A 19,997-nucleotide genomic window follows, 5' to 3' on the forward strand; every position below is an offset into this window, starting at 1 on the left:
TTCACAATGATGCCTACCAGGGTAGATCCTTTGCTTACCTTTTGATATAGTATCTAGATTTCTGGCAATGCCTGTCTTACACCTACATGTCATATCCACGGCCATGTCCATTAACACACATCACTCCCAGGCACATTGATTGCGTCTACCACTGTCAACTGCGCCTTCTGATCAAACGGCGTTAATTAAGCCCTTACTTGTAGAAAACTATGTCTACAATAATACTCCTTCAAGAACTTGTAGGTGGCCAACATCCCGCACCGCACAAAGCTGCTCTATGCCATAAGGTAGACTGCTGCGCCGCTATGCTAAAGAGGGAGGGCCAAGAGGGCCTGATGGATAGACAGATGGACCCTTAAACCCGCCCGAAGCCGTAAAATCCACTTGTGCCTCAGTCAACTATTCGACATTCGGAAAACAGTTCCGATCTCCTTCTCTATTTATTTTTCTTCTTCTCAAGTTTTTTCCTTTTTTCTTAGAAAAACACCATACAAGCGATAGACGTGTTCTGCAACAACTGCATTACGGCTTACCGACTCACGGCTCGACTCGCGTGTAAGCCAATGATTTGCGACAGCTCACCACTGAGATACGTTACGAAAAGGGTGCATACATGGTTCGGATCTTGACCAGCTGTAGCTTGCGCCTCGGTACGTCAACTCGTCCACCTCTCTCTAATGTATTACCTTGCGGTCTATGGCGGGATCTCCCAAATACACAACCAAAGCAGCAGTCCAGTGACTTCTTTACCGCTTCAACAGCAGTTTGCACCCGTCACCTGACTCCATGAGCAAGAAATGCACATTATTCCAGTTCAGATGCGAGACGGCAAGCGCCGTCAGTCTCTGGGCGTTTGGCCGCCCTCCAGTCACCGGACCTGGTCGTGCCTCGTGGCCCTCGTGATGGACCAATAGCGCCCCTTTCGACTATCTGCCAATTTGGCCTCACTATCTCGCATCTGTGTGCTGGTGGTCTAGTGCGTCGGGCATCATTTTTCTCTGCCTACTTCTGCCCCTATCCAAGTGCCTTACATCTACTCAGCAGACCTGCACCTGTCCTTATCATTCCCATTCTCCTGCCTCTCACCGTCTCATACCACATTCGGACAGCTCCCGCCTAGCTCTGCTTCAGTCTCACCATCGCCTCCATCCACGCTGGAGCCTCAAAGTCAAGTGACTCTGCTCGTCACACAGCTACCGACATCTCCAAGTACTCACACGCCTACCTATTCAAAATGGACGCTTATGCAATGTACCCAGCTAGTCTCTCGAAACAAGCTTCGTCCAGGATATACCAAGACCTCTGGGAATCACGGATCCACAGCCTAGTGCAGCTGGCATCAGACCGTTCGGTGAAGACAGCCGCCGCCATGGAGAGCTTCAAGCAGGTATAAGCCATTTCCTCCAAACATGTTTGTTTCAGCCCACGGTTATGCCGTCACACATTGCTATTCTATACAACCTCTATGTCATGCAGCAGACTCGCAGGGAAAAGCAATCTTCACTGTCATCTTACATCACGGGACCAATCTTCAAATGACTCGAATGGAAAGATTGCTGCTCACACAGCCTACAAACAGCGCAGGAAAAGTGGCTCGAATTCCAAACCACACGTGGGTATCATTGGTGCGGGATTGTCTGGTCTTCGGTGTGCGGATATACTGTTGCAGCATGGATTCCAAGTGACCATCATCGAGGGCCGCGATCGCATTGGCGGCCGGCTGTACCAGGAGAGGCTAGGAAACGGGCACCTGGTTGACATGGGACCGAACTGGATTCACGGCACCGACGATAATCCCATGCTGGATCTGGCGAAGCAGACGGGGACGGCTGTTGGCACCTGGGACCTGACGTCGTACGTCTTCAACGAGTCGGGCACCCTGCTGCCGGTGCAAGAGGGAGAGGTCTATGCCACAATGGTGTGGGACATCATCCAGGACGCTTTTGTTTATTCCAACAAATCGTCTGCGGAAATCGATGCCAACCTAAGCCTGTTGGACTTTTTCAAAGACAAGGTGGTGGAAAAGATTCCAGAAACAGAACAAGACTTCCAGAAGAAGAGAGAAACAGTGCTGCAGATGTCGGAGATGTGGGGGACCTTCGTCGGCAGCCCTGTTGGGCGGCAGAGCTTGAGGTTTTTTTGGTTGGAGGAATGCATCGAAGGCGGTAAGTCGACAATGATATCATGCTTTGTTCTGGCCTGGAATGCATCAGGCAGATGGCGTTGTTTCGAAAAGGCAGACAATGACCATGACATCGGACGGGAGCTGATCCAAGCACAGAGAACCTCTTTTGTGCGGGCACGTACCAAAAGATCCTGCAGGAGGTGGCGAGGCCAGCGCTTTCCAATGCGACAATATCGTACAATTCCGTGGTCAACAAGATCTTTTCTCGAACAAAGCCAGACGACGAGGTCCGAGTCCAGCTCAAGGGCGGCCAGACCTTGTCGTTTGACGAGCTCGTTGTCACATGTCCGCTGGGGTGGCTGAAACGAAATCTCACCGCATTCGACCCTCCCCTGCCGCCGGTGCTCACAAAGGCCATTGGCTCCATCGGCTACGGGAGCCTTGAAAAGGTGAGCTGCCTTGTGCTTGGAACCCGTCCATTGCTGCTGTTGTGTGATGGCGAATGCCAGACAAAGACAAAGCAGAGACGAGATCGCTAATCTGTACCAGGTCTACATTAGCTTCCCCAAAGCATTCTGGCTGCCTGCCGAGGGCGATGGCCGCAGAGTCCAGGGATTTGCGCAGTGGATTGCGCCAAAGTATCATGCCGAGAACGCTCGGGGGTGGAATCAAGAGGTGGTTGAGCTGGCCAGCATCGCGCCTGAAGCCGCCCACCCGACGCTGCTCTTCTACATTTACGGCGAGCAGTCCGACTTTTTGACAGCAAAGGTGGCCGAACTGGAAAGCAGGGAGAAGAAGGATGCGTTCCTGCTCGACTTCTTCAAGCCATACTATTCCAGGCTGCCGCAGTACTCCGAGGACTCGGCGGACTGCCAGCCCGTCTGTTGTCTCGCAACAAACTGGGTGCGCGATGAGCTGGCCGGACACGGCAGCTACTGCAACTTCCAGGTCGGCCTCACAAATGGCGATGAGAACATCAAGACGATGAGACACGGTCTGCCGGTGCAAGGGCTGTGGCTGGCTGGCGAGCACACGGCGCCGTTTGTCGCACTGGGCACAGCAACTGGGGCGTACTGGAGCGGCGAGTCGGTGGGCAAGAGGATAGCGGAAGCGTACAATTGCGGTCTGCAGGTAGCTCCATGAGTGAGTCTGACCCGAAATGCGTTTGATGTACGTACGGAGCCTTGGGTAATACGTCGTAGAATTAGGTTGTCATCGCAGTGTTCGTGCTATATAGTATATCTGGTATCATCAGCAGCAGCGGCTTCGATTGGACGGTACATGTATGAGCCGCCAATCGTCTCGGCATGGAGAGCACAAATGAGTCGATGATTCCGCAGGCAGCGTCTGCCTTGTTGCGACTACCGCAAGGTCATCTCAGCAGCAGCTGTACTTGGATGCTCAGATGCCTAACGGCTGTCGTTGATGCATGCGCAGATGCGTCTGTGGTTGGCCTTGGCCGTATCTCTGGCGTCGCCCGTGGCCCGCCGATCCACTGCTGGATGCATATGCCAGCAATACGGACATTGGCTGGCCAACCGGCGCCAGGGGAACCGATGCGTGCGCTGTCTGGGTTTGACTGTGATGATCGTGATAGGGACAGCTGCGGTGGTCGTTGATTGGACGCTTGAGCTGCTGCAACTGCCGATAGTACTATCAGGATGCCTAGAATGGGGGTGCTTTGGACGAGGGAGAAGCGAGTTGGATGGAGTCGCTGCCCTGTACTTTCGCATGTGCCCTACCTTGCCTTGAGGTATCCAGTACCAGGACTGTGGACGCTGCTTTGGCCATGGAAGACGGGGTTGAGCATTGACCCGATTGCTGGCCTGTACTCATACTTTAACGGTGGTAGTTTTGGCACCGAGCAAGCGGAGAATAGCTAACAGAAACCTGAATGCGCATCAGGCCATTCCGTACCGAGTACTCCGTACACTCCATTGCAGGCACGAAACAGCCTCGGTGGTACCCTCGGTGTGCCGTGCTCAGGCAGTGACACACTGGAACGGGCTGGGAATACGGCCGCCCCAGACTGACGTCGCCAACGGCTATCGATAGCGACCCCCAGCGGTCAACTGACGCTGCAGCTCCCTGTCTCTGCCCTGCCATGGGGCCATGACTCCCCCGGGCGTCACGAGCTAGCGGGTGAATGGGGCTCCTCGGGGGTCTCTGGCGCAGGCATAGCGCTGCCGCCATCGGCATAGCGGCGCTGGGGGGAGCGCCAGGTATCGCCTTAACTGCCTGCGCAGCTCGTGAGTTCCCCTCGACCGCTCAACTGACTCTGGTTCCGCCTTGACCCAGTCGAGTACCTGACCTTTACCTTGCAGGTCACCCTTTGCCTTTGCCTTCTTCCCTCTTACTTCCCGACAGACTCTGTTCTTTCAACAAATCTTTTGTGGCTTCAGGCTGCGATAACGATAACAAGGCGACACTTTCATCCCGCCTCAGCGGCCCCCCAACCAGCCAGCCCGAGCGGCCAGACTTTGTTGCGCCTGCTTTGCCTCGACACGGAACCCTTCGCCTTTCATGCCTCGCTTTGTCTCCGTATAATCATGAACCTCGTCCCCGCATTTGGCCGGGGGTCTGTTGATATCGCGCCTACCTCAGCGTTCGGCTGGCCGTCCTGGATCCGGTGACGAGTCGATTTGCCTTCCATTTATCTTGCTCTCCTCCTCTCCAGCGGCCGGCCTGCTTTAGTCGCCTCTCCTCTCTCCACCTACTTTCCGTCTCGATAATTCAGCGCTTCGAGACAAGCCCATCATGGCTGGGCTGTTCCAGTCGTTTCGGAGCTCCAGCATGCCCAAGCGGCTGCTGCGATATGCCTTATCGCGGCTGGAGCTCCTCGACTCTGACGCGTTGGACATGGACAATCTCGACCTTGCCTTGGGTAGAAACACCGTCTTTGAATTTCGAGACGTTGGAGTTCAGCTGGATGTGAGTCTTTGCTTTCCATGGTGGGATTGACTGTCGGGTCATTTCGTGGGCCCTTGATGACGGAGCTGACGTCCATCTTAGAAGCTAGAGAAGCTGCTGAAGCTGCCCAAGACGTTTGCGCTGCAGAAAGCCAAGGTCGTCCTCCTCCGGGTCACAATCCCGATGGACTTTTACACGAGCCCCATAAGCATCGAGGTCGATGGCGTCGATGTCAAGCTGAAGGTGGTAGTTCCCGATGCCAAGGCCAAGTCGAGCCATCCGACCACGACGACCTCCGACGATGACGACACAGCCGCCGCCGCCGTCCCGAATACCGTTGATTTTGCGCAGTCATTCCTCGAAACGCAGCCGACGTCTGAGAGAAAGAAACTCGAAGCGGCGTTGGCTGCGGAAACACAAGACCTGGGCGCATCCGCTTCCATGAGCGACGATAGCAGCGAAGATGAGCCAGTCGTGGGTACTGGACAGCCTTTGTCACTGCCCGGCTTTCTGGCCGGCTTTCTGCAAGGAATTGTCGATCGGATGCAGATCAAGATCCAAGGCGTGGCGTTTCAGTTGGATATGGACATTCCGGTGGATATCACTGCGTCGGCTACAGAGCCGGTGTCTTTCCAAATTGCGCTCGAGGGCATCGACATTGAAGGCGTTACCACTAAGAGCGAGGGATCACGAGCGTCGCCGGTAGCAGCGCCCAAGGAAGGGAAGCGACAGATCTCCCTAGACAACGTTCGCGCCTATTTGATATCTGAAGCCAACGTCTTCTCGACTTTGACCCGGTCCTCTTCCATGGCTTCCCCATCTGCGGCGTCGTCGCCTGTTCACACACGGAACCCACCTTCAAGACAAGCTACATCCCTATCCTTAGAGAGCCTTCAAGAGCCTGCCTTCGAGCCCAGTTTTGCGCCATCATTCGCGCCTTCAGCATTGCCGTCGCATTCAGGGTACCTTGACCGGTCACAACAATCACCTCGAGACAGTGTTCACAGCCAGCAGATGTCGACATCACAAGCGAGTAGCAGCAACCCATCCATACAGTCGCTACATGCAAGCTTTCTAGGTCGCGGGGCTGATATCCGCGACTCGGACCAATCCAACTATCCTTTGGCAGATAGTGAAGAAGCTCTTGGGATTCCGTACGAGTTTGAAGATGACGGCGGGCTTGAGGATGAATGCCCTGCAACTCCTCGCGCTTCACAGTCCCGAGACTTCGACTCCCCCGAGGATGCAATATTCCACTCGCCTGAGGACCCTGCCTTGAATTCTTCATCAACACTGCGAAGAGACCTTGATGACAGACTCTCCTTATCGCAAGATTTCTTCGATGAGCAGGGCTTAGACTCGTCCTTGTCATCGCAGCATCGTGAAGGCCTTGAGGCTTTCGGTATTTACGGCCTTCAACCTCCATCGGAACCGGAATTCGACGGTCGTCCCGAGCCAGAAGATGTGATTGAAGACCTTTCTCAGTCGCATCTATATACTCATGAAGAGGCTGAGAGCATGTATATGAGTGCTTTCTCAAAAGCAGGGGGCCAGTCGTCGGACGATATTTCAGAACTTGAGTCCTCGAGACACACTCTCCATCCAGCGGAGGTGGAGGAACACACTCTTTATCCAGCAGAAGTGGATGAGCACATTCTCCCTCCAGCGGATGTGGAGGAGCACGCACTCTCTTCAGGAGATGTGGATGAACAGATTCTCCCTACAGCAGATGTGGACGAACACCCTCCCTCTGCAGCAGACGTGGATGAGCACCCTTCCCCAGCGGCGGACGCGGACGAACACACTCTCCCTCCAACGGATGTGGACCAACACACACACTCTCCAGCGGGTGTGGATGAGCACACTCCCTCTCCAGCAGACGTGGATGAACAGACTGTCCCTCCCGTGGATGTAGATAGACAAGCGACTCCGCCGCCTATGGAAGAGACGACGGACCTTATGCGGACCCCTCAGCCCATTCAAGGGCGTTTCAGCCCGTCCGCAGCTCCGTTCTCCATGCCAGGAGGTTGGGATGATGATGCCTCACAATACTCAGCGGAAACCGATAGAGCCGCGTCTCCTGCAACCAGGACAGAGAAGCAGCATTCACCTAGGCGAAGTATATCAGAGCCCCAGCCTCAGGTGGTACCTGAACCCGAAGCAGAGTTCACAGCCGGACCCGGAATTGCGCAGCGGAAATCAAGCTCTCCCACAGTTCCACAAACTCCGACGAAAGATGAAATTAATTCGAGAGACATGGAAGAGAATTCTTCGCATCTTGAGGATACGGCGACCCCGAAAGGGCCTACGCGAGTCGTCAAGGAAATCCTACATCTCCAATCCGTATCCGTTTACATACCAACAACACATCCACATATCGAATTGGAAGAAGATACGTCTGAATCAGTTGCAGAGCTTGCCCGAGCTATGAGCAACTCGGTGTATCCCCAGGCTCCTGGAGCCTTCTCTGTGCATGCACCCGCGTCTGGCTCCGTGTTCGAACACAGACCTCACCTGCAGCAGACTCAGAGCGTCGATAATGTCTTGGAAGTGGACTTGTCGCCAGTCTCGATTCGCTTTGATGCGTCACTGGCATTTGTGCTTGCGATGATTGTGGGAAAGCTTCTTGATGCGGTTAAGAGCAAGCATCCGGTCGCGAAATCTCATCAAGGTGCCGATGCTGCACAGCAGCAACAAGAGAAAGCCCCCGAGGTCAGAGTGACGGTGCAAGAAGTATCTGTGGACTTCTTGAACCGACTGGCTGGGGTGACAGACACCCCTAGGCGTCACCTGGACCCCTCGGCATTCATGTTTGACCACGAGGTTCTCCTGAATGCAACTCTGCGCAATTTTGGTGTCTCTGTGTCGCCTGTTAAGATACCGTCAGCGCATGCGGCTAGAGGAACGGCTGGAGAGGCGCAGGATGCTATCCAGACAAGGATTGATCTGGAGACTTTCCGCTTCGGCTACAGCAACGGCGACATCATTTCTTTCGACAAAGCTGCACAAATGAGTACGTCTGTCAGGGACACTTTCCTCTCGAACGGGCATGATATCGCCATCAAAATGGCACAAGCCAAGGACAGTGTGAGAACAGAGATTGAGACGCTGCCATTGGCCGTTCATGTGGACTTGCAACGACTGGACGAGACGTTCAGCTGGTTCGGAGGTCTCAGTAGCTTCCTCAACATGAGTGCTTCCATGACTTCTAGCCCGTCGCCTACACCAAAATCGCCGTCGAAGCCAGCGCAGCGGCCCAAGGGCGTGCGTTTCGAGACGCCCATCAACCCAGACGACAAATCTGCCGTTTCCGAGAACAAGATCAACATGCGCATAGGTGGCTCCTATATCGAGCTTGTTGGCAGAGAATGCAGCTTCGTCGCAGAGAGCAACGCCATCAAGTTCATCAACAGGGAGCGAGGTGCCGGAGTAAGCTGCAGCAGGATGCGCGTGTCTGGTCCGTATCTCAAGAACTCGATGGCGAAGCCTGCCATTAACACAGAGATTGGCGGCGTCCGGTTGGAGTTTGTCACCACCCCGAACGATTCAGACCTTGAGAGGCTGCTCGGCTTGATCACGCCCTCCAAAGCCAAGTTTGACCACGGGAGCGACGAGATTATGGTTGATACCCTCATACGGCAACGAAGAAAAGGCTCGGTACTCAGGGTCGGAGTGGAAACATTGAACGTGCGGGTGAAGAACCTGGCTCAGCTCGAGGTGCTTCCGACCCTAACCGAAGAACTGGCCAAGCTGTCAACCGTAGCAAAGTATCTCCCAGAAGATGACAGGCCTGGGATCATGACACTTGCGAAAGTGCAAGAACTGGGCGCGAGCGTCGACCTTGGTGGTACCTTTGGGCAACTGAGCGGTGAACTCAAGGAGCTTGAGGCCGCCCATATCAGTATTCCGTCGCTGGTGGCTGTTGCGGTATCGGGCATTTCCGTTAGACGCAACAAGACGGAGGAGCTTATCAGTTCTTCCGTTTTATATCCTTCAGCAGAGATTGCGAATCGCGGCCCAGTCATCATGGCAAGAATGATCGGTGACGACATTGAGCCTATTGTCAAGCTGAATTTGCAAGACATCAGCATCGAGTACCGCGTTCCGACGATTATGGATATTCTCGGTCTGGCAAATGATGCTACACCGCAGGATTTCGAGGAGAGTCTGGCCGCCTCGGTGGCCAGTCTCGGCGATCAAGCTCACGCAGCCCTGGCACGCCAGCAGCCCCTATCGCCGACGCATGCTCCCACGAAACAGAGCAAGCCACTTACTCTAGATGTGTCATTCCGAGATTGCCTTGTTGGCCTAAACCCCCTCAACCAAAAGTCAAAGATGGTGCTCATGTTCACGGACGCTCGACTTGCCGTAGTCCTTCCCAAGGACGAGGTCACAAAGGTGAGTCTGGATGTTAACAAGGCGTCAATCCTACTCACCGATGATGCCTCGCAAACCGCTTCGAATTACCGGCCCTCTTCGAGCACGAGGCGTCGAGCGTCTTCTTCGGCATCCCCTCAAGCAGTCTCATTGTCCGCCCAAGGTTTCGTGGACATTTGCTACATGTCGTCAGCCAAGGTGACTGTCGTTGTTGCTCCGGGTATAGATGGCGAGAAGCAGGTGGAGGTCGAAGTCCGAGATGACCTCTTGGTGTTGGAGACTTGCGCAGATTCAACACAGACTTTGATAAGCCTGGCCAATGCACTTTCGCCGCCGACGCCGCCCAGCAAGGAGAATAAGTACAGGACCAAGGTGATGCCTGTACAGGATTTGCTTGCTTCCATTTCGGCAGAGGCATTCGGAAGGCCAGAGGGGGAATACGACTTTGACCAAGACTTTGCCGGCGCCCAGGAAATGGCTAAAAGCCAGTCCGAGGCCGACTTCGGGATGGACAACAACTTCCCCATCGAGTCGCAATTCTATGGGGATGAAGCCGAAGGAGAGGAGCTGTTCGATGCCATGAAGCTTTCTGCCACATCCCAAGATACACGAATGCAAGATACCCAGGAAGGGGTTTTGATCACGGGACTCGATCGCTCTCACAGCCACTTCTCAGAAGGAAGCGATGATTTGGCCTTCAAGGAAGATTTTTTCAATGAATCAGCGCCTGACGAGCATGGTGCCAAGATATGGAACTCGACCAGGAATTCGTACGACAAGGCTCCCCCGAACCTGGTCAAACGCAGCCCCCTCAAGGTGTCCGTGAGAGACGTCCACGTTATCTGGAACCTGTTTGACGGCTATGACTGGACTCATACTCGCGACACGATTAGCAAGGCCGTCCAAGACGTGGAGACCAAGGTGTATGAGCGCCAAGCACGACTCGGCGGGCGGCAGGTCTTTGAAGAGGAGATTGAAGACGAAGAGACCATTGGCGACTTCTTATTCAACTCCATCTACATCGGAATTCCCGCGAGTCGAGACCCCCAGGAGCTGTCGCGTGCCATCAACGAAGGCCTGGCCGATAACGCAACGGAGACGGAGTCGATTGCTACAACAGCGGTGACGACGTCGACGAATCGGACCGTTCGCAGAGGAGGATATCCCAAATCGCGACGCCTCAAGCTGCAACGAAGCAAGCACCACAAGATCACTTTCGAGCTCCAGGGCGTCAACGTGGACATGGTTGCATTCCCCCCTGGAACCGGAGAAACGCAGAGCAGTGTCGATATCCGCGTCCAGAACCTTGACATCTTCGACCACGTCCCCACGTCCACATGGAAGAAGTTTGTGACGTACGACCGAGACCAGGGAGAGCGCGAGATGGGCACCAGCATGGTGCATCTTGAGCTCTTGACGGTGAAGCCGCTGCCGGAACTGGGGGCTTCGGAGATTGTGCTCCGAGCAACAGTGTTGCCCCTGAGGCTCCACGTCGACCAAGATGCGCTCGACTTCATCACTCGCTTCTTCGAGTTCAAGGACGATAGCGTACCGGTGCATTCGTCGCCTAGCGATGTGCCCTTCCTACAGAGGGCCGAGGTGCACGATATTCCCGTCAAGCTAGACTTTAAGCCGAAGCGAGTCGACTATGCCGGTCTTCGGTCTGGCCACACGACCGAGTTTATGAACTTCATCACGCTGGAGGAGTCTAGGATGGTTCTTCGGCATACAATCATTTACGGAGTCTCTGGCTTTGACCGGCTGGGCAAGACGCTCAACGACATTTGGACGCCCGACGTCCGAAACAACCAGCTGCCGGGTGTCGTGGCAGGCTTGGCGCCCGTGAGGTCTCTCGTCAACATTGGCAGCGGCTTCAAGGATTTAATCGAGATTCCTCTCAAAGAATATCAGAAGGATGGCCGCATCATACGAAGCATCTCCAAGGGAGCGGCAGCATTTGCCCGCACAACCGGCACAGAACTGGTCAAGTTTGGAGCGAAACTGGCCGTCGGTACGCAGTACGCTTTGCAAGGAGCGGAGGACATGCTCACCACCGGGCTCAAGCCTGACGATGGCTGGGATGAGGACGACCCCGATGCGGAAGACAAGAAGCAGATCTCAATCTATGCCGATCATCCCACGGGTGTGATCCAAGGCATCCGGGGTGGCTACAGATCGCTTGCTCGGGATGTGAATATGGCACGAGATGCCATCATTGCAGTGCCAGGAGAGGTCATGGAGAGTCAGACGGCTACGGGAGCTGCCAAGGCAGTGCTGCGACGAGCGCCTACCATCATTTTCCGACCTGCAGTGGGTGTCTCCAAGGCCATAGGTCAAACTTTGATGGGAGCCACGAACTCGATTGATCCACACAATCAGCGCAGAATTGACGAGGTAAGTTTGTTCCGAATGCTCGCGATTGCATGTATGGTATGGAGTAGCTAACAATTTGGCAGAAATACAAGAAACATTAGATCATGGCTGCAGACATGCCTTCGCGAGAAGGAGTAGTCTGATGTGTGGCCATACCGAAATGCGATATACACGGGAGAAGCATTGTTTAGAGTTGATCATGGCAGCCGGCTTTACAAGGTGACAAAGTCATTATTCGACGAAAAGCACAGGACGTTAAACCACTCTCCTTTTCCTGGCCTTTTCTTTTCTTACGGAGCCGCATAATGGGCATCATGCTGTGCTTTGATTAGTGGAGGGGCAGCTCTGACGACAGTGATGTCTGGCTTCTTATTTTGTTTATCTTTCTATATCTGGTTGAGGCTGGCGTTTTGGGATGTCGAACTATACCTGAACAGAATGATGTCTGTGTTTGTTTCTTTATTTTGGTTACTGTTATATGGATGGAATGGGCGAGACGGATGGATCATTGGGATGTTGTGTGGGCAATTTTCAGAATGACAGCTTGAGAGCACCACCAGATTACAGAATAGACAGCGCCTACGCGAATGGATCTGATATATGGACGTTTACATGACGATGCTTCCCATCTCCATTGGCACCCTCAACCACGCGTCAGCTGCATAGCATGGCTATAAACTCGACGTTTGTGGTCCGTTATTCCGTTAGCAGACCAAGTTGTCGGGGTCAATGTGAAAGGCCTTGGTCAAACTGTCCAGCGCCTTGTCCATGTCTCCTCCCCAGCTCTTCTTACCCGCCTCAATCACCCTCTGTCGACTCCTGAGTAGCTCCTGAGCCACATCCGACCACTCCAAGCGCGTCTTGCTGGGCTTCAAATCCGACATTGACAGATCGAGATCAACAGGCACAAGATTACCGCGCTGCTTCACAATCCTGCCGTCGACAATGACCGTCTCGACATCCGCAATGCTCGAGTGCAGCACAATCGCCGCAAAGGGATCTTCCTCGGCAGCGCAGATCATGCCAGGGGTGAGGCCGTCGAAAATGACAATGTCGGCCAGCTTCCCCTGCTCAAGGGATCCGAGCTGGTCTTGCATCCCGACGGCCCTCGCGCCGCCCAAGGTGCCGAGCTGGAAGACGTCGTGAACGGAAAGGTCCAGATGCTTGGGGGCTTTCCCCCGCTGGATGAGCGCGGCGTTGCGGATGCCGCGCTCGGCCTGCAGGCCGAGACGCATCTGGGTGACGAGGCTGGAGCCGTTGTTGCTGTGGCAGTCGATGCCGAGGGAGCTCAGGGGGTGGGTGTCGTGGCGGAAGCAGACGGGGTAGCCGAGGCCCATCTGGATCTCGGTGTCCGGGGTGGAGGAGATGCTTGCGTTGGCGGCGGAGAGCTTCTGGATGTCGGAGGGGGTGAGGTTTGTGGCGTGGGAGAGGAGGATGTCGGGGCCGAGGAGGGAGTGGTTGTCTAGCATGTCTACCATGGAGTGTTGGCCTATTTTCCATTCCATGTGGTATATTGTTAGTTTGGCTGTTTGGTTTGGTTTGGTTTGTAAGACGTTGGTGAGAGATGGGGGATAAATGAGCGAGTGAGTGAGTGAGTGAGTGAGTGAGGTGAGGAAGGATTAGGTTTACCAAAGACTGCGGCGCGGACGTAGTGCGTTGTCAGGACCTTTGCGCCAGCTGCTCTACATCGTTGGTAGAGGTCCGTGACGATCTCCTTGGGGAGAAAGAGGGCGTCGAAGGCGAGGCCGACGGTCACGCGGCCGTCTCCGTAGGGGCCGTTCCGGATGAGCTCTTCGGCTTGGTCGACGGCCCAGGAGGGCAGGATGTCCGGGTCCAGGGTGAGTTCGGGGTCCCATTGCTGGACTCTGGTTGTGGGGGCGTAGCAGAAGGTGGAGCGGATTCCTGAGGAGATTGTCGCTGCGAGGGCGTTTGTGTCTATTCATGATGCTTGTTAGATGTTTTGTTTTGGGGGGTTCAAGGATGGGATAGGGGGGAGCTTTGGATGTGGGTTATGATTACTGTGGGCTGGGGAGTAGTTCATGTGGGCGTGGTCGACGACGGTTGTTGTTCCTGCGTTCAAGGCCTCGAGACAGCCGCCTAGTTCTCCCCAGAAGATGTCCTCTGGGGTGTAATTGTAAGAGTGCATGTTGCCTGACGAAACATGTTAGCCTTTCCGTCTATAGATCTTCAAAAGATGTGGAAAAAGCTTCGAGGTGAAACTCACAAGTTGGGATATACTCAAGCAGAGTATGGTCCACAGTCCGTCCCTTGAGCTGCGTCTGCCACACATGATGGTGCGTGTCGATGAACCCGGGAGAGACAATCTTGCCGGTACAGTCGATGACCTGAGTGCTGTCCGAGGGAGCGTCGATGTGGGCTGCGATGCGGGCGATTTTGTTTCCCTGGACGAGGACCGAGTGGTTTCGGAGGGAGACGGCCGGTTTGTTTCCAGCTGGGCCTGGGACTAGGATTGTGGCGTTGCGGAGGAGGATGGATGTAGCCGACATGGTTGAGCTGGCTGTCATACGATTCCACTTGCAGGCGGTGGTTTGCGGCGTTTGGGTGTATTTACTACCTTATTACCTCGAGAGGGCATGGGAAGGAGTTGCTTGTTATATAGTGTTATATAGGTAAGGTAGTTGTGATACCGGCAAAGACGACAAAATAAAAGACCTCTGGCCCGCGATGCGGAGAAGCTGTTTCTAAGCCGGAAATACGAATCCTGCTCGGCATTTTGGCAGCTTTGGGGAACTGTTGTCGCGGGCACGTCAGAATGACATGAAACTATCTCGGTGCAGTTATTCGGCGGTTGATCCTACCATCAACTCGTGCTTGATGGATTTTGATAGTAGTTGTATCTTAATCAGTTCAGACTTTGGTTCAGTTGTGTCTGGTAACATGCCATGGAATTCTCATAACAACTTGAGAACTGGTCCTGAAGCCTGCACATTCTCAACATGACTTGTCACACTCTCAGGTGGATAGCGTTCTACCAGACTCAATTCATGGGCCGTCCAAGTTCATGCAGCCCTTGCAATGAATGAAAGTAGACCCATTGAGTATTTCCAGGCCGCGTTTTCACTAACAACCAGTTCCAGAAAGCAAATGATTAATCACTAATCAATGTCAGTTGATGTTCTCAGTACCAATCTAGGAAGAACGTGTCTTGCGTGTATAGCTTCACCAAATCTAGCAACGCCGCCGTATTCCCAATCGGGAATACACAGCTCGAGCAGGGTCTGACTGCCGCCTTAGCTTGCCTTTCCTCCGGAGCTTTTCTATAATTATGAACGACGATGATAAAATACCGGTGGAGTTTATAAGTGGTAAAATGTCCGGTTGGGATATGCTTAAAAGGCGCCAGTGGAGACGAGGACTTACAAGAGTTGGCAGGCCAAGACAAACGGAACAGCTACTGCAGATCAGACCTTTGCCTCACGATATGCAAGACGAGAAAAGGCGTTTGTATAATCATGGCTCCTGAATCAGTCTTTGGCCACGTTATTCTTCTTTTTCCGCATGAGCAGCTCGTTTCGCCTCCGCAGTGGCTCTCGGATGCCTTTACCATTCTCGACGGTGGGTGCAGATGGGTTGCAGCGGCACCTGCCCATGAAGAGTTTGGGAAGAGACACTTTTTGCTTGATCACGCGGTGGGAGATGCATTCACGGAAGAGGAGGTGGCGGAAGCGGGTGGAATTGTGCCTGATATCTTCATCTAATTGTCTTTGTGCACCAAGGGAGAGGCGAGAACTGGTAAGGGGAGGTTTGTTAAAGTTGCGCTGATTACGTTTGAGATATTGTTCCGACAGCATCTTCCTAGCATACTAATCATTGAGATACTTCTCCCTTCATAGTATAGGTGCACTGTCACCCATTTAACCATCTTGCTTAGGAATGATGCTCTTTCCGTTTGAGCAGCCATGTGCGAAAGCTCTGTAGCTCGCAAATTGTTTTGGCTGCTTCAACTTCTTCCTCGAGAGTAGGATATCCTCCGCTGACTCTCACATCGTAATTTCTCTCGATTTGCTTGACCCTGGGTCGAAGTCAGCACAGGTAACTTGGTCTGATGAGCGGTCGCAAACCCACACATTCCGTGCACCGGCACTCAGCTTCAGAATGAGCCACGCAAGGATGGAGGGCACAGAAGGCATCTGTTTCCCCATCACCTCTTTGTAGGCTGCTTTGATCTCGGTCATTGATAGACTGCCACCTGTAATGGATAGTATCTTGTGAGCAAACCTGCCGTGGTTCTTTACAACAGCAATGTCAGCGAGCTGGACTGCAACAACTTCATGGGCAAAGAGTGATATACTTGGAATACCCCAGCGGCGACCTTGCCAATATCCTCTGATGCCTGTCTCAGTGTTAGTCACTCAGATACAAATGGTAAACGAAGCGTAGAAGTGGCCTACCACGAGAGTTATATCGGTTTCCTTTCTCAATCCCTGTGAGAGGATGCCCACAGCGAGCGAGCCCATGAATCCTTCAAAGTTCTCCATGAAGAACCCGGGTCGTACGATGCTACCTCTTCTTCTCAGCTAAATCAGTCTTTGATGGTCATGTTCAAGTTCATACTTACGTCCAATTCAACCCTCTCTCACCAAGCCCCTTACAATAGAGCTCAATCTCACGCTTCGACCGATGCGACGCTTCATACGCATCATCCATGTCGGGTCCAGGCGGGATCGTACTCGAATAGACCAGTGCATCGACTTTGAACTCGAGCGCCAGATCCACCAGCATCTATGCACGGCATATCATCATTCTCAGCCATGCTCTCTTCTTCTTCATCTTTGGTACCAGGACGCACACACCTTTCCTTGTCTCTTCTCTTCGTCGCCCTTGTTGCCAAGGCCGGGATATGCCAAGACGATGAAAGCGCCGAATATGCCGCCTTCGGCCGATATTTGGTTAAAAATCTCCTTTATCCTCGCGGCATTGTTGACGTTGCCCTGGACGATGGTGATGTCCTGTGCATGACTCTGTTCATCCTGTAGCAGCGAAGAGGCGGCGGGCGAAGTTGGGTTTCGCGTCACGGCCCAGATGTGGTAGTTCGGAACATCTGAGCTAGTTGCAGTTGGAGAGTTGAAAAGCGCATGGATGAAGGCTCGTCCTTGTCTTCCCGTGGCACCGGTTACGATGATGTTTCGGGTAGGCATTTCGTCGAGTCTGCGTGCACAGAGGAAGAACGCAAAAGAGCAGACGCCCATGAAAGAACAAGCAATTTAAGCAATTGGCAGCAATTGGTATTTATAGTGCCCTGAAGCGTCTCGGGCGACACCTTCGAATAGCGCATGCATAAGCGTCGGGGAACACCAACTGACACGATTTGGCAATCTCTCACATTACAAGGCGGCAGCATGTCAAGGTCGTACCCTGTACGAGAAGAAGCTCAAGTCTCCCATCTTCCTGCCTCTGTTGAACCTCTGGCTGGCTTCCTCAATTCACATATGAGATTTACACAGAATCTTCGGTACTCGATTGAGAGCTCATGTTGCATCTGCTCAGTGGAATGTCTCCAATATGGTCAATCCGAGCGGGCGGCGTAGAGTCCACCCGAGCCCGTCCCGGAGCCGGCCCGCATCGCCGGACTTGGAGTGAGACTCTGAGGCTCGTCCATGCTTGCTTGAGATGACAGGCAGAGAAGGGAATGGGAATGCCGCTGGTGTATGATCATATTCTGTTTCATAGACAGTGGTCAGCATGGAGCACGGAACAGCGGCGCTGCATCGCTACATCCGAGTTGATGCAACATGACCCTGACCATCGACTGACAGCAGCCCTATGTATCGACAGATCTCATCTGCAGGGGCAGCAGAGCACGTATCCACAGAAGGATCCTGGATCTCAACCCGTTCGAGGCTTGTCGCTGGGATGAACGCTCAGAGTCAGTGGATACACATGGCGATCGCTGACTCGCCGGCCTCAGGAGGGAGGGCTTCGCTGGCAGCTGTTTATGCAGAGGGAGACAAGGAGAGAGTCTGGCATTGACAGAGTTGGGACTCTTGAAGATATAGGGGGTGTGATGGAAAAGGAGGAAAGACAACAAACAGACAGCAGCAACGAGGGGAATGGTAGATACCGTCATAGTAATGCAGTGCTGGTTATGGTGCTGAAGTGATGCCTGGTTGGGCACGCATTGCATCACCATCACCATCTCCAGCATCGGCGTGTTGAGACGGCATCCAACCATATAAAGGTCGAATGCCTTTCCATCTCTGGAGCCCCTCTTTTGCTGACGCATTCTCTCGGCTACTGGCACGGATTTAATTCTCATGCGGTTTCACTTCCGTTGCTGGAAATGTACAGGTACTAAGTACTACGGAGTACTGTAACACGCGCACGAGGAAGGAGGACCATGCAGGGACGATGCTCGGCAACTGCAATCCACGTTCCACGCTCTTTCCCAGCTTGAACACGGCTCCGCTTCGCCAGTAGAGTTTGTTTGAAACATTTCTCCTTTTCATCATTTCTCTTATTTTTATTTTTATTCCTCTTCTCATCCTCCTCCTCTTCTTCTCTCCTCCGTCTTCTCGTCTCTTCACCAACTACACATACTTTCCTAGCTCTTATCCGACCAAAATCTCATCTCTCCCACAAACCTCGGCTCGGGCCACTCGCTGCTGACCGAACGAAGAAAAATTACGGGGCCCGAGGCGAGCGAGAGCGAAAAGCCCGCGCCAATCCCTGCACTCAAAAAAGCCTCCGTTCCTGGATTTCTTATCCAGATCAAATCGCATCTCCCATCCCATTCGATTTGCGCATGCGCATCGTTACCGCATTCCAGCCACGCGCGACCAAATTCCGCCCGTTTTCCTTTGCACATCTTATAAACTATAGACGACTTGCCGACTTATTTTTCGTTTCTATATACACCCATCACGCGCCTGATAGACCTCGAAGGACGAGCTGCCGGATGCACTGCTAGATAGAGCGACCAGTGTGTCCCGCACCGCCCTTCGGTAACCCAACCGCTGTCGCGAAGCTGCTGCGCAAGCCTCGACTTGAGGGCATACACATAGGAATTACACAGAAAAGAGATGCGTGGGCGACACCACGACCGAGCCATGTCGTCCTCCAGGATTGGCGGGTTCGCCCTGACCATCCCCATCATCTCAGTCGCCGTCGGATCCCTTGGTTACGCCGCTTGGCGCATCGACTGGCCTGCCTTGGTGCAGTCCTTTCTAACGGGCCCAGGCCGGACGTCACGGCTCCTGCTGCTATTCTTCATTGTCTTCAACTGGAAGACGCTCCCGCTTGCCTGGACTGTAAGTGGCCCTTCTACTTATCCACGGCTGCACCATGACTGACGAGCTCGACGGACAGTACCGCATCTTCTACGCCATGCTCTACCACATGGTCTTCCGCAAAGCACCAAGACTTGGCCCTCGTGCCCTGTTCAAGCCCATGATTTCCGAAACAAAAGCTCCGCTACTGGAGATAGACTACAACATTCACAAGTCCAACTCGACCTACTTCGCCGACCTCGATATTTCACGAACACACCTCTGCGCCTACCTGCTGCGGCCTGCCATCCGCAACATGTCCAACAACCAGAAGACGAGGCTTGTCCGTGACCCGCGCACCCGCGAGCCTGTTAAGGGCAACTTTGCCATTGCACTGGGCTCCGTCATGTGCAGCTTCAAGCGGGAGATTTCTGCCTACCAGTCCTACGAGCTTTGGAGTCGGGTCGCTGCCTGGGACCGCAAGTGGCTATACATCGTCACCTATTTCATGCCCAAGGGCGCTGCCAGGCCTACCGAATGGCTCGACCCCCGTTTCCGCCGCGTTCGCACCAGAGACCACAAAGACGCCACCAGCGGATGGGAGAAGAAGATTCACGCCACAGCCATGAGCAAGTACGTTTTCAAGGTCGGCCGCTTTACCGTTCACCCCGCCATCGTGCTCGCGGACGCCGGTCTGCTGCCTCCCAGACCCGGTGGATGGCAGAGTGGTGAGAATTATGTGGGCGACGAATCGGTGGACCTAAGCGACGTGGACTTGTCGGTTGATGGCGAATGGGACTGGCGCCGGGTCGAGGCCCAACGCCGCGAGGGCATGAAGCTGGCAGCAAAGTTCCACGCCCTGGACGAACTCCACGATACGTTTGACGGCGGCAACTACGGCGCCCTGGCCAGATTCGGACCTGGCTAATATTCCTTCACGACATCCACCCACAACGCGAGACCCCGTTTTCCCCAGCTGGCACTCC

At 53.9% G+C, this 19,997-nt stretch overlaps 5 protein-coding genes across 5 annotated transcripts; 3 read left to right on the forward strand and 2 right to left on the reverse strand.

The window, feature by feature from the left end:
* Positions 1–1,234: 1,234 nt before the first annotated feature.
* Positions 1,235–3,268, forward strand: BBK36DRAFT_1112299 (FAD/NAD(P)-binding domain-containing protein; the record flags this gene model as incomplete). Its single annotated transcript, XM_024889796.1, has 4 exons — positions 1,235–1,387; positions 1,580–2,165; positions 2,282–2,574; positions 2,675–3,268. The coding sequence occupies 4 exons, from the start codon at positions 1,235–1,237 to the stop codon at positions 3,266–3,268; spliced, it is 1,626 nt and encodes a 541-aa protein (XP_024751899.1).
* Positions 3,269–4,869: 1,601 nt separating this feature from the next.
* On the forward strand, positions 4,870–11,886 carry BBK36DRAFT_1191228 (hypothetical protein; the record flags this gene model as incomplete). Its single annotated transcript, XM_024896712.1, has 6 exons — positions 4,870–5,056; positions 5,138–5,951; positions 6,114–6,588; positions 6,955–7,917; positions 7,975–11,806; positions 11,869–11,886. The coding sequence occupies exons 1-6, from the start codon at positions 4,883–4,885 to the stop codon at positions 11,884–11,886; spliced, it is 6,276 nt and encodes a 2,091-aa protein (XP_024751900.1). The 5' UTR covers positions 4,870–4,882.
* Positions 11,887–12,489: 603 nt separating this feature from the next.
* BBK36DRAFT_1138694 (Metallo-dependent hydrolase) lies at positions 12,490–14,292 on the reverse strand (the record flags this gene model as incomplete). The annotated part of the gene is made up of 4 exons (XM_024893259.1): positions 12,490–13,274; positions 13,415–13,720; positions 13,805–13,936; positions 14,010–14,292. The coding sequence occupies 4 exons, from the start codon at positions 14,290–14,292 to the stop codon at positions 12,490–12,492; spliced, it is 1,506 nt and encodes a 501-aa protein (XP_024751901.1).
* A 1,381-nt stretch (positions 14,293–15,673) lies between these two features.
* BBK36DRAFT_1113289 (NAD(P)-binding protein) lies at positions 15,674–16,944 on the reverse strand (the record flags this gene model as incomplete). The annotated part of the gene is made up of 6 exons (XM_024889892.1): positions 15,674–15,818; positions 15,872–16,035; positions 16,098–16,139; positions 16,198–16,306; positions 16,365–16,528; positions 16,600–16,944. The coding sequence occupies 6 exons, from the start codon at positions 16,942–16,944 to the stop codon at positions 15,674–15,676; spliced, it is 969 nt and encodes a 322-aa protein (XP_024751902.1).
* Positions 16,945–18,852: 1,908 nt separating this feature from the next.
* BBK36DRAFT_1166491 (hypothetical protein) lies at positions 18,853–19,939 on the forward strand (the record flags this gene model as incomplete). The annotated part of the gene is made up of 2 exons (XM_024894923.1): positions 18,853–19,053; positions 19,112–19,939. The coding sequence occupies 2 exons, from the start codon at positions 18,853–18,855 to the stop codon at positions 19,937–19,939; spliced, it is 1,029 nt and encodes a 342-aa protein (XP_024751903.1).
* Between the last annotated feature and the right edge of the window lie 58 nt (positions 19,940–19,997).

The sequence above is a fragment of the Trichoderma citrinoviride genome (assembly GCF_003025115.1).
Source record: "Trichoderma citrinoviride strain TUCIM 6016 unplaced genomic scaffold BBK36scaffold_3, whole genome shotgun sequence".
NCBI lineage: Eukaryota > Fungi > Ascomycota > Sordariomycetes > Hypocreales > Hypocreaceae > Trichoderma > Trichoderma citrinoviride.